Source organism: Pseudophryne corroboree, chromosome 8 (assembly GCF_028390025.1).
Source record: "Pseudophryne corroboree isolate aPseCor3 chromosome 8, aPseCor3.hap2, whole genome shotgun sequence".
In the NCBI taxonomy this organism is placed as follows: domain Eukaryota; kingdom Metazoa; phylum Chordata; class Amphibia; order Anura; family Myobatrachidae; genus Pseudophryne; species Pseudophryne corroboree.
In genome coordinates this window covers 325889636-325901550 of record NC_086451.1, presented here as the reverse complement: position 1 = coordinate 325901550, position 11915 = coordinate 325889636, and the positions used below count along the sequence as shown (strand labels likewise).

The window sequence follows — 11915 nt, the reverse complement described above, 5'->3', positions numbered from 1 at the left end:
GATTCATATCTAAACAGGCGTAATTTGACCGATGGTGTATTCATTCGTAATTTTTTACTTGGACTTGCAAAAAATTACGAATGCCCTCATCTCTGCCGTGATTAGTGTTTAGTAAATTACCGAGATGACACTTTGAAGAAAAAACGGCATCTCGGTCAAAATCGGGAGCTTAGTAAATTTACCCCTGGGTGTGTGTTCTTTCCATTCGCTCAGTCCATTGTGTGCATCAGGAGCAGAATCAGGCCAAAGCCAAGCTCTCCCCTTGTCCCCTCTCAGTGCTGACAGATACAGCTGAAAAAAGCAATTTATTTAGGGTGCTGTACTTAATGATGCTCCTAGAGGAAATTGTATATCAGCAGCCACTAAAAGAAGAGTTAACGGTAGACCCAAGTGGCGCTTAATAATACATGCATGAGCCAATATGTTTACATAAAATAAGTTGAAATTTTTTATTAATAACAATAGATAAGTATAGACCTACCAGTGATAAGAATAAATATGTTAAAACATACAGATAATGACAGCAGATATGTAAATCAGTCGCAATACAATGCAATTAATGATCCGCTTATATATAATCCAGTGAACTGAATAAAAAATGATGCGTAACCTCCTTATACTGTATATTTTAAGTACTCCCAAACCTTACACCTGTCCACTTACATCTTTGCTTTTTTACTCAATTTGTCACAACATGCAAAACACGGCTAAGCTGTTTTTCATGAGTAGCGAATGGATGGATTTTAACATTTTTGTTTGCCATAATAGAATATGTATAAAGTAACATATTAAAGAAGCAAATTAAGAGAAATCACAAGGCATGGCTAAATCTCTGAGTGTATAGCATGCAAAATTGAGCTATACATAGAGGGATATAGCAAAGATGTATGTGGACATCTGTACATTCGGACTATAAACCCTCCTCCCCTTATATGATTTATGCTTATCTCCCCTCTTGTATAGTTTAAGATTACTATGCAATACATTGTTTTTACTTACAATTTTTGGGGGTTCACTATGGTTTGGTGATGTTCTTCCAGGATGCGAGGCTCCATTGTGATGGTGGTGCTCTGCTGTGCATGCTGAGATTTGAGTGAGCAGGTCAGGAGGCAGAGCCAGCAGTGACCAGGCAGGTGAGTGAGAGCCGGGAACAGCCAGGGCCCTGCACGCCCAGTGGAAAACACAGGATTTCTAGAGGAGGGTTTCCAAATGCAGTCCATAATATCCCACTCTGTAGAACACTGGAGCAAGTGCGGGAGTTTGGGGGAGCAGTAGAAGAACCCAGTAATGACTCTGGACATTGATGTAAACATTGGTCTTTTTATACATTGTATACTGTATGAAATACAGTATTAAAATGTAACACTATATATGCATAGTACTGCACTTTCTATGCACAATTTCTCCCACCTCATGGTAAGGCTCCTGTATCTTCTTCCTGTAGCTACTCTCTGGTCTAGTGCCCTGATTAAGGACTCAGATCCACACACACAGCAAACTTGGTAGAAGAAACTGCTGCCACTGGTCATGTCCCTTAAACGGCATGATGTGGTGGCAGCTCTTGTAATTGTATTATATACTATTGCTATTGTCATAATTTGAGCCACTTGCCAAGAGGAGGGGGGTTCCGGGCAACTAGAACCCCCCCATGTTTGCCTATGACACCTCTACTGTTCCAGCAATTTGCCATGTGTGTGTCCTGTGTTTACTGTAATATTTATTTTAAAGGTGGAACTACAGGTACCAGTGGGCTCTTTAATGCCCCACATGCTGTTGCTTGTGATTCTCCAAGTATCAGCATGATGGGGAGGCTTGCTGGGACCTGTAGTTACACAGATAAAATACAATATTTATTCTTCATTTTACACTTAATGGCTATCAGTCCGGCACCCACCAGCAACGGGTGCTCAAGACAGACTCCTGCTTTACCCCTGGCCTTTGAGTGCCAGGAGGGGGGGGGGCTTTATTGGGGTAGTCCCAACTCCCCCAGGTAGCCCTGGCCAGGGCTGACTAGTTGGGGTGGTGATGCAGCTGTAGGTACCTATATAAATGTGTCCTCTGGCTGCGGCATTACCTCCTTGGCTAGTGGAGCCCGGTGCTGGTTTCAAACATACGAGAGACCCCTACATTTTTCCCCCCTGTATTTTTAAAATGAGGATCCCCCCAAGACCCTGGTGCTGGTTGTTAAAATACGGGGGACCCCTAGTCAATTTTTGCACTTTATTTTAGCACCCCAGTACTGGCTCAAAGAACCCGGGCTGGTTATGCTTTGGGGGGGGGGGAGGGGGACATACATGTCGCAATGTGACCACAATTTACCTTATCCTGTGCCAATGAGCACGCCCATGAAAGGCAGAGGCGTTTGCGGACAGCGACACCATGTTGTGGGGACAGGAGGCTACAAATGGGGGCTGATCGGTACGGTTTTTGAGACGGCTGTGTAACATCACATGCGACGGCACCAATGGAAAAAATGGTGGTGGTGCACCTGCCTTTGCAGCCAGGCTGCAAAGGCATGGGGCATAAACAGTTGCTGCGGCCGTGGCACAATTGCAATTAGATTGCGGTCACAGCCACTGGGCTGCAGTGGGCATGCTGGGTGGCCTTTCCCTGCATTGGGCAGCCCCAGTATGTGATAGAAATGGTTGAAGATTCTGCTTTTTAGCAGAATCTGTAGTCCAACCTGAATAGGGTCCATTGTCTCTTTCATCTGTTAACATAGCCTGTTAACATAGCCATCAAAATGTTGTCAGACAATGCTAAATATTCGTTGTTGGCCATGACATTATTGATGACAGTCATGTACTTCTTTGGTAATTACCTCAACAACTGGATATTCCTCACATGGCAAGCACCATCTTTGATTGAAGATTGTAATTTGATCTGGAACCAGGTTGGAGCATAAACCTTCAAGATAAAGTTCACAAGCAATTTTAAAGATGCATTGAGCTGAGGGTGGACACATACAGAAACAATATGAAACAAATACTGCTGATCTGTACTTAGAAGAAAAAGGTCTATGTCGGGGAGCTCACAATGAATAAACTGAAATTCACAATGGGAAGGTCCTCACAACCACTTAAGAGATTCCCAATGTGGCCAGAGAAACCCTTTGGGTCAGAAGTTTGAACATCGACATGGATGAAAAGGTGACAAAGTGGCAGATCATTAAAATGCAGAAGGCAGATGACCCACTGAAGAGGCCTTCCAAGTCTACTTTCCAGGAGTCTGATGACATCTCCACGAATGCCAGTGTTGGTTTTCATCTCATCGAAGCCGACATAAATATATATCACAGCCCCATGGACCTTCTCTTCAATGTAAGTATAAATACTTTCTAATATGTCAGCACTACAGTTTGACCTTGGTGACACATGTCCAATGTATTGTGAACCTTATTCCTTAACAAGACAGTAATGTTCTTCTCTAATGGTTCTTTTGAAGTACTTTTTCACCCTGCTTTTCTCTCAATAGATAACGTGCTGTCACGACAGCTATCAAAGTACAAACCACCCAAACCTAAATTGAACTGTGATTGCATTTACTATGTTGATATGTTTGACTGGGATTCATGTCTTATTACATCTCTTCAGGTTCTTGACTATGTTGACACCATTATTGGAAGAAATACTTCAGAAAAGATATGTCCCCATGGCTTTGTAGCTTGAGGCTTATCTGTGTCACACTCAGGCAGTGAAGCACACTGTGCAATTAGTCACAGATATTCCAGCAAAGTCATTTAAACTGAAGCAAGAAATGGCTTCATTCGGGCCACTCTTCAATCAAGGAAACATATGCCTAAATATGGTAACAAATCCCATTTCACAATATAAACACTGATTATGATATATACTTACTTTATACTTACCTTACGCATACTGTGAATCTTCTTTAATCCTGACTGACTTTAACCAATTTTGTCCATATGTCCACAAGGTAGGGTGGTTGGGTTGGACATGGGACTGTACTCTAAGTGCAGATACCTTCATGTGGTGAGTTCTGAGTCACCCAGTAAGTAGAGTGGGCAAAAGGCTGCACAAGACACAACTTGATTTCTTCAAAAGATTTTCTTCGAGATTTTCACTCCTTTTGCCTTTTTCAATTACCTCTTACTCCAATCACAAATGATTCTTGGGTCATGCCAATTTTTATTCGTACTTTGGGAGACTCAAAGTTCACTGTTATGACCTTCATGCTAAACTATGAGGTTAGACAGACCAAACTTTAAAAACACTTTTTTAAAATGTTTTTTTTTTTTACTTAAAATTTTAAACTTTGAGATTCTTGCTGAAACAGAAGATCTTAAGTCAGAGGATTGAAATTTTGTACAGTTGATATTGACCCCGAATGGCAACTTTTGGGCACTAAGGCTAAACTCCACTGTCACTTTCGTGTTTTTCAACCCACCCTAGTGTGTAATAAATATGGGTGTAATAAACAATAATAATACTAATAAAACCTTTTTACCTTTTGCATATATTCAAGTATCTGGTTATCACTTACTTTGTGGTAGTGTCTGGTGCAAGTATTCTGTCAACTGCGCTGTTCAACAATTTAGAATATCTTTAATCCATAGCATATTACAGTTCTTTTACCCAGGAGTCAGAGGCACTTTAAGAGAGGAGGGGGCCCGTGTGCAGTCTTTCATTTGGCCTCCTCCTTTCCAACGAAACATCCTGGCTTTATGCCAGAGTCTGCTATGCATGTGTGAATCACTGGAAAATAGCTGCAGTGACCATTTTCTGAGTGATATTTGTCGATGTGCAGTCAGTGCTGGGCCAATGGAGAGATGAGTATAGTTACATGGGTTCAGGGTGTGTGATGTGTGGGCCCCCATGGTAGGGCAGTAGAGAGCCTGACCAGCCTCATGTACTTTTCAGGGGGTGTGGCCTAATCATAGGAGGTGTGCAGAAAAAAATAGCACTTTAAGTGCCTCTCTGACCATACTGCAGCACAGCACACAGCAGTGTGTTATGATCCTGATGCTCAGGACAGGGGAGATCTTATGTAGTGAGTCCTGAGCACCAAGACGGAATGCTGGGATTGGGAAATGGGAAGGAAATAGCCCCTAGCACCCTACCTCCGTTGTCTTACCCGTGTTATCAATTCACGCCTGAACGACTATGGTTTCTTGGGCCCATGGCAGCCGCGTTTGAAGGGCGGATTAGGTCTGCCCAACTCCGATGCCCCCTCAGGTCTTAAAGAGAGACAAGGTGTGAACTGAGACAGGGTAATAACAAGGGGACCTCCAACTGAAACAACCACGCTAGGGGCTATAAACTACCTAAAAACTAAACGTATGTGCGGCACGCCGCCAAAGGAAAAAGAACTACAAAGAAACCACTGTCCACTCCCCTACACGGCACCGCCGAGTTCCGGGGAGGACAGTGAAAGCGGAAACCTCCGCAAATGCACCAATTCACAGTAAAGTAAACACTAAGCGGCATAGGCCACAACACGCGGCAGAAGCCGCTACTCACGAAACCGGGTGAGAACCCCAGATGACAAACAGGTTCGCAAGGACTAGAAGGATTCCCAGGACTGGCTTCGGACCTCCAAAGTACCAAAGGGCAGGGAGCAAGATCCACCAAACACGGCTGACAAGAACAGAGTTCTGCAAGGCAGGAACAGCATACAAGAAGCTATCACCGGCGGGGCTGCAGTGTGCTGGCTCACATAAAAAGGCCCTGCTGGCCAATAACAGGAGGGCCAGCAGGACCAGCCCCCAGACCCTAATTACTAGTTGCCGTGCAGCTGCCCTGCTGCACGAGCAACCTAATTAACTATTCTTAGCAACGGGGAACGCGGTCCACCTGTGGCGTCCCCATTGCTATGCACCCGGCGGCCCTGCACGCACGGCGGCCTGCGTTGCCAGGGACCCGGCGGCTATCGTGCGCATGGCGTCCTGGCGTTGCTAGGTGCCGTGCGGGGGACAGGGAAGGAGAAAGGCGCGGCGGCCGTGACCGCTGCTCAATCAGTTCACGGCCGAAGACCGCCGCGCCTAACAGTACCCCCCCCCCCCTTGAGGAGGGGTTAAAGAACCCCTAGAGCCAGGTTTCTGAGGAAACTCCAGAAAAAAAATCCTCTTCAGCTTGGGAGCATGTAAATCTTTATCCAACACCCAAGATTTTTCTTTAGGGCCATAACATTTCCAGTGGACCAAAAAATAGAGCCGACCCCGAGAAAGCTTAGAATCTAAAACCTTCTCCACCAAGAACTCTTGTTGCCCCTGAACATCCACCGGAGATCTACCCTGGGAAATCCTCCGAGGAAATCTCCTGGAAGAAAAATACTGTTTCAAAAGAGAACAGTGAAAAGTATTGCCAATTTTGAGAGATCTCGGCAAGCGTAGCCGAAAAGCAACTGGGTTGACCTTCTTAATGATAAGGAATGGTCCAATAAATTTGGGTCCCAATCTAGCCGAAGGTTGTCGGAGCTTGATGTTGCGAGTTGACAACCATACCTTATCTCCCACCTTAAAAGTGCAAGGACGTCGGAGCCTATCAGAAAATGTCTTTTCTCGGAAGGCAGCTTTTCTCAAGGCAAGGTGCACCTTTCTCCAAATTGTTCTGAGATGGGAGGTTAAGGTCAACGAGGAGACTGGAGAATGAGGAAAAAAAGAGTTGGCTCTAGGATGAAAGCCAAAGACTGAAAAGAATGGGGACTCCTTGGTGGAAGAATGACAAGAGTTATTATAAGCAAATTCGGCTAACGGAAGAAATTCAGACCAATCATTCTGGAGTTTGGCCGAATACAACCGTAAATACTGTTTTAATGACTGGTTAACTCGTTCGGTTTGTCCGTTAGATTGTGGATGGTACCCAGATGTTAAAGAGAGTTTCATATTCAATGAGGCACAAAAACGTTTCCAGAAATGAGCAATGAATTGCGGACCCCGATCAGAGACAATATCCCTGGGCAACCCATGGAGCCTGAACACATGACGGAGAAACAAGACTGCCAACCCTTGAGCAGAGGGTAATCGGGGAAGAGCAATGAAATGAGCCATCTTACTAAAACGATCTACTACCACCCAAATGACTCGAAATCCGGCTGAAAGAGGAAGGTCCACCACGAAATCCATGGATATATGTGACCATGGCCTGAGAGGAACGGCTAAAGGTACGAGTTGCCCGATCGGCAATGAACGAGGAACCTTATGCCGTGCACAAACCTGACAGGAATGGACAAATTCCCTTACATCTTTAGAAAGACTAGGCCACCACACCGAGCGAGAGACTAACTCCAAGGTCTTAGTGATACCTGGATGACCAGAGACTTTGTTGTCATGAAACTCAGCTAAAACAGTGCCTCTCAGAAATTCAGGGACAAAGAGACGATCAGCAGGAGTCGGTTTAGGAGCCTGCTGTTGAAGCTGGACTAACTGAGTAAATAAATCCTGTGTGAGGCCTGCCCGGATGACAGATGATGGAACTATGGGGGTAGTAGCAGGATGGTTATTGTGAACCGGAAGAAAACAACGTGACAGGGCATCAGCTTTAGTATTTTTGGAACCGGGCCTGAAGGTGATAATAAACCTGAAACAAGTAAAAAACAATGCCCAACGTGCCTGCCGAGCATTAAGCCGTTTAGCTGACTCAATATACTGCAGGTTCTTATGGTCAGTAAACACTGTAATAGTATGCCTAGCTCCCTCCAGCCAATGCCTCCACTCCTTGAAAGCCCATTTAACTGCCAGCAATTCTCGATTACCAACGTCATAGTTGGATTCTGCGGAGGAGAATTTCCTGGACATGAAGGCACAAGGGTGTAATTCCTGAGACTCCGGATCTTCCTGAGATAGGATAGCCCCCACTCCAACCTCTGAGGCATCTACCTCGACTATAAAGGGGAGCTCCGGGTTAGGGTGCCTGAGAACAGGAGCCAAGACAAAGGCCTGTTTTAAGGCCCGAAAGGCAGACTCGGCTGCAGGCGACCAATTGGAAGGGTCCGCTCCTTTTTTAGTCAATGCTACTATAGGAGCGACCAAATCAGAAAAGGTATGAATGAACCGCCTATAATAGTTTGCAAACCCTAAAAAGCGCTGAATTGCTTTTAAATTTGTGGGTTGCGCCCAATTAAGGATGGCCTGGAGTTTTTTCGGTTCCATGAAAAATCCCTGGGGAGAAATAATATACCCCAAGAAGGACATTTCCGTGATGTGAAAATCACATTTCTCTAGTTTTGCGTATAAATGATTCTCCCGTAGTTTTTGAAGAACCAGACGCACATGGGTAATATGTTGTTCCATAGACTCAGAATAAATCAAAATGTTTGCTGTTTCGCGGCCGCGTTTATGGTTTTTTTTTACGACTGCGTCACATGTCTGTTACGGCAGTGATTTAGAAATTGCTGCCGCGTTTTTAGTCCTAAGTTTCGTTTTCGTCACGCGGCCGTGATTGGTTGTATTCGTGAAGGAGGAGTGTCTGTGCATATTACTATAAAACCGCCCCAAACACACCGCACCTCGTGGGTTTAGCTAGTGGAGAGGAGAGAGGAAGGTGTATTTGGAGTTGGTGAGTTTGGTGGAGTTTTTGGTGGATTTGGAGAGGAGTTTGGTGATTGTTGAGTGCTGTACTGTGTGTCTAAGTAGTCTTGTCATATTTGTAGTATTGTTTTTTCACAGTTTGTCTACTTTTTTGTCCTTGTTTTTTTTTTTTACAGTCTTTTGTCATTGTTTGTGAGTGAGTGAGTGAGTGAGCGTGTGTGTTGGCTGTGTGGTGTGTAGTAGTAGGAGTAGTGGAGGAGTGTGTTTTGTGTTTTGATTTTTCAGTGTTTTTTGTTGTTTGTCATGTCAGACTCAGAGGTCAGTGTGGTGGCGGAGGTTAGTGAGGTGGAGGCTGGTAGTGAGGTGGAGGCTGGTAGTGAGGTGGAGGCTGTTAGTGAGGTGGAGGGGGGTAGTGAGAGGGAGGAGGTTAGTGAGGAGGAGGAGGAGGGGGTGCCTGTTGCTGTATTTTCCAGTGATAGTGATGGTGTTGTGGCTCCGCAGCCACGCACCACTACCAAGACTGGCAGGAATATAAAGTTCAGCTATGCTGAAAACATGGCTTTGGTGCGTGAGCTGATGAAGCACCATCGCCAATTGTTTGGTCAGGATGCTGGCAAGGTGTCCTCCCGCAGGAAGTCTGTCCTGTGGGGGCAAGTAATACTTGCCGTGAATAGTGAGGGTGTGGTGAGGCGGACTGAGGACACGTGCCGCAAGAGGTTTTATGATATAAAGCGGCGTGTCAAGGCCAAGATGGCCAAAGAGGCCAAATCTGCAAGAAAAACCGGAGGTGGCCCCCCTTTCCGGGCCACCTATCGGGACTGGGAGGAGCCTGTGCGGGCATTGATTCCTGCCGAAGTGGTGTCTGCTACTCATGTCCGGGATTCGGACCGACCCACGCAGGATGGTAAGTTTGATGTGTTATATTTTTATTTAAATGTCCTCTAAATGTTGTAAATGTCATTTTTAAAGGGTAAAGGATGCATAAATTGTGTTTCACATATTGCAGGCCTATGCACCCTTAAGGTGTGTTTGTGTTTAGAATGTGCTTTTTTCACCTTGCATTGGCTGTTTGGTAAATTTAATATTGCGCAAAAACATGTGCAATGGCTTTTTAATTTTTAAAAAATAAAAGATTTTTTTTTTGACGATATTGCTTGGACATCTGTGTTGTCTGCTTATTTTAAAAAGATTTTTGTATTTATTTACTTCTGAAAAACGGTGCAATTATTTCAACATTAAATTTGTGAAACATTTGCAAGTAGTCAATCTCTGCAATATCTGAGGCATAATTCTAAAATGTAACAGATTTATTGTGTGCAACATCATGCACATTTGGATATACACCACAAAATAATGAAGCTTGAAGCTCTTAATCAGAAATTATTTGTTTATCCAATACCTAATAGATGGTTACAGTACAATAAGGCTTTGCAGGGTTTTTTTTTACACAAAGCATGGTAATAATGTTTGGTACACTTTTTCAACAGTCCCACAGACCAGCCGGCCAGACAGGCCTCAGACAAGTCAGGATGAGGCTGGGATTGCAGGTAAGACTTCAGTGTAGTCACATATTCTGCAAACACATAGAAGTACAAAATATTAATGTTTATATTTTCACATAGGTTCTGCTTCTGGAAGCCGACCTCCTGTAAGGCGCCCATCACAGGGCTTGGGCCACTTACCCAGGAGGCCAAGTAAGACACGGCGTCTTGGCTCGGAATCTGCGGCTCCATCATCCCCACCCAGGCGACGACTTTCGGCAGTGTCACCCCAGCCACCACTGGCACTATTGGCGAGTTCGCAGAGTGATGAGCCCCGATCCCCTCAGTTATCTGGTGAGTAAAAACAGAAATTAAACACATAGGCAATAATATACACAGTACAGTTAATATGTTGTTAGTTGGTTTTGAGATTACATGTTTTCCAGAACAAGCAATGTGATGTTACGTCTTCAATTGCTAAAGGTGAAAAAAAAATTTTTTATAAGGTCTTAGTGGATGTTCTCGCCAACATCATTTTTAATAAATATCAGAACTTTTTTTAAATTTGGCCCACACACGTGCACATTTAAATAAAATAACAATAAAATTCCAAAAAAAAAACAGCATCCACAACATTATAGTGTTCACACATCTCCCCTGTCCAGTATGTAGATGGCTTACTTGCTCCGCTCCTCTGGACTATCCAGGTAAGTAGTCTATATCGTGGTTAGGGGAGGGAATCTAACAGTGTAATGCTGTGGAGGGGAGTTAGTTAGGTGAGGATTATGCAAATCTGTCTATGTGGCCGCCTGTGTTGGTATATATGTTTTTGAGCATAAAAAACATTATAAGTTTATAAAATCAATGCCAAAAAGTTAAAAAATGGAGTATTATGAATGTAGTAATGTGTAGAAGTAGCCTTGCAAAAAATTTACAAATAAACATTGCATGTTGGCCACCCCATACAGAGCCCAGCTTGATGGCCGACGTGGACCAGCAGGGACAAGACCAACAGGCAACCATCACACTGCAACTTACACCTGTTGACCCAAGCCAGCCAATACAGCTGCAGGATATCCCCCAAGCCTCCATCAGTCCACAACTGGCACAAGCTCCGCCCCCAAGCCAAATACCAGATGATTTTTGGGCCAGTTGTACAAGCCAACAGGCCCAAAGCAATGCCAGCCTGACCGCACATACACAACACCTTGCCAGTCTGCCCCATCATCTACCGCGTATTAGTCGCAACTCGGGCAGACTGATTGTACAAGTAGGGCGAATGGCAACCTCAATGGAGCAAATAAGGGCTGACAACAGCCAAATGCTTGCTCATTTATCGAGCATCATAGATGAGCAACAGCGCCATCAGCAGGCACTCGTTCAGCTCATTCAGCACAACCAAGTGGTGAATGAGTCGTTATCCAGGGTTGTAGCCAGCCACACTGCAACCAACACTCAGCTGATTGCAAGCCTTAATAATTTGAGCAGCAATATTTCATTGATGGGAGCTCACCAAGTAACCTCCAGCTCGGGGACCACGACCCCTATCCAAACGCCAGTAACCTCCCCTGTTCGGCGTTCCTCCAGAGCACGTGCCAGTGAGCCAGCACAAAGCTCAGCACCCAGCACACACAAGCGGAAAAAATAACCCCAATGTGATTGGCAAAATAAAAATTTGTATTTGACAAACACACAACTTCCTGTGTCCGTCTCAAACATTGTCGAAGCTGCTCTGTATGTATGTATGTTTTTCATGGGTAATGACTGAAAATGTATTTTTAGCATAAACTAAGTACAATGGACACACCACTATAAACTACAAACAGTAAGTAACAAAACACACAATAGAAAGTAGTGCAAAGTGTTTAGTCAAGGATAATTACAGCCTACTAAAACTGACCTGAAAAATAGCGCAGGATCACTTCTTGCCGTACCTGCCTCCCTAC

At 44.5% G+C, this 11915-nt stretch overlaps 1 protein-coding gene across 1 annotated transcript; it reads left to right on the top strand.

The window, feature by feature from the left end:
• Positions 1-9071: 9071 nt before the first annotated feature.
• LOC134947753 (uncharacterized) lies at positions 9072-11665 on the top strand. The gene is made up of 4 exons (XM_063935668.1): positions 9072-9392; positions 9976-10035; positions 10111-10323; positions 10938-11665. The coding sequence occupies exons 1-4, from the start codon at positions 9239-9241 to the stop codon at positions 11615-11617; spliced, it is 1107 nt and encodes a 368-aa protein (XP_063791738.1). The 5' UTR covers positions 9072-9238; the 3' UTR covers positions 11618-11665.
• The last annotated feature ends 250 nt before the right edge of the window (positions 11666-11915 follow it).

What these genes read in the sequence shown, in the direction of transcription:
- LOC134947753 (XM_063935668.1), top strand. Translation starts at nt 9,239, where the DNA reads ATGGCCAAAGAGGCCAAATCTGCAAGAAAAACCGGAGGTGGCCCCCCT. An exon ending in GGATGAGGCTGGGATTGCAG is followed by an intron (nt 10,036 to 10,110) that starts GTAAGACTTCAG and finishes ATTTTCACATAG; the next exon opens with GTTCTGCTTCTGGAAGCCGA. An exon ending in CCGATCCCCTCAGTTATCTG is followed by an intron (nt 10,324 to 10,937) that starts GTGAGTAAAAAC and finishes CACCCCATACAG; the next exon opens with AGCCCAGCTTGATGGCCGAC.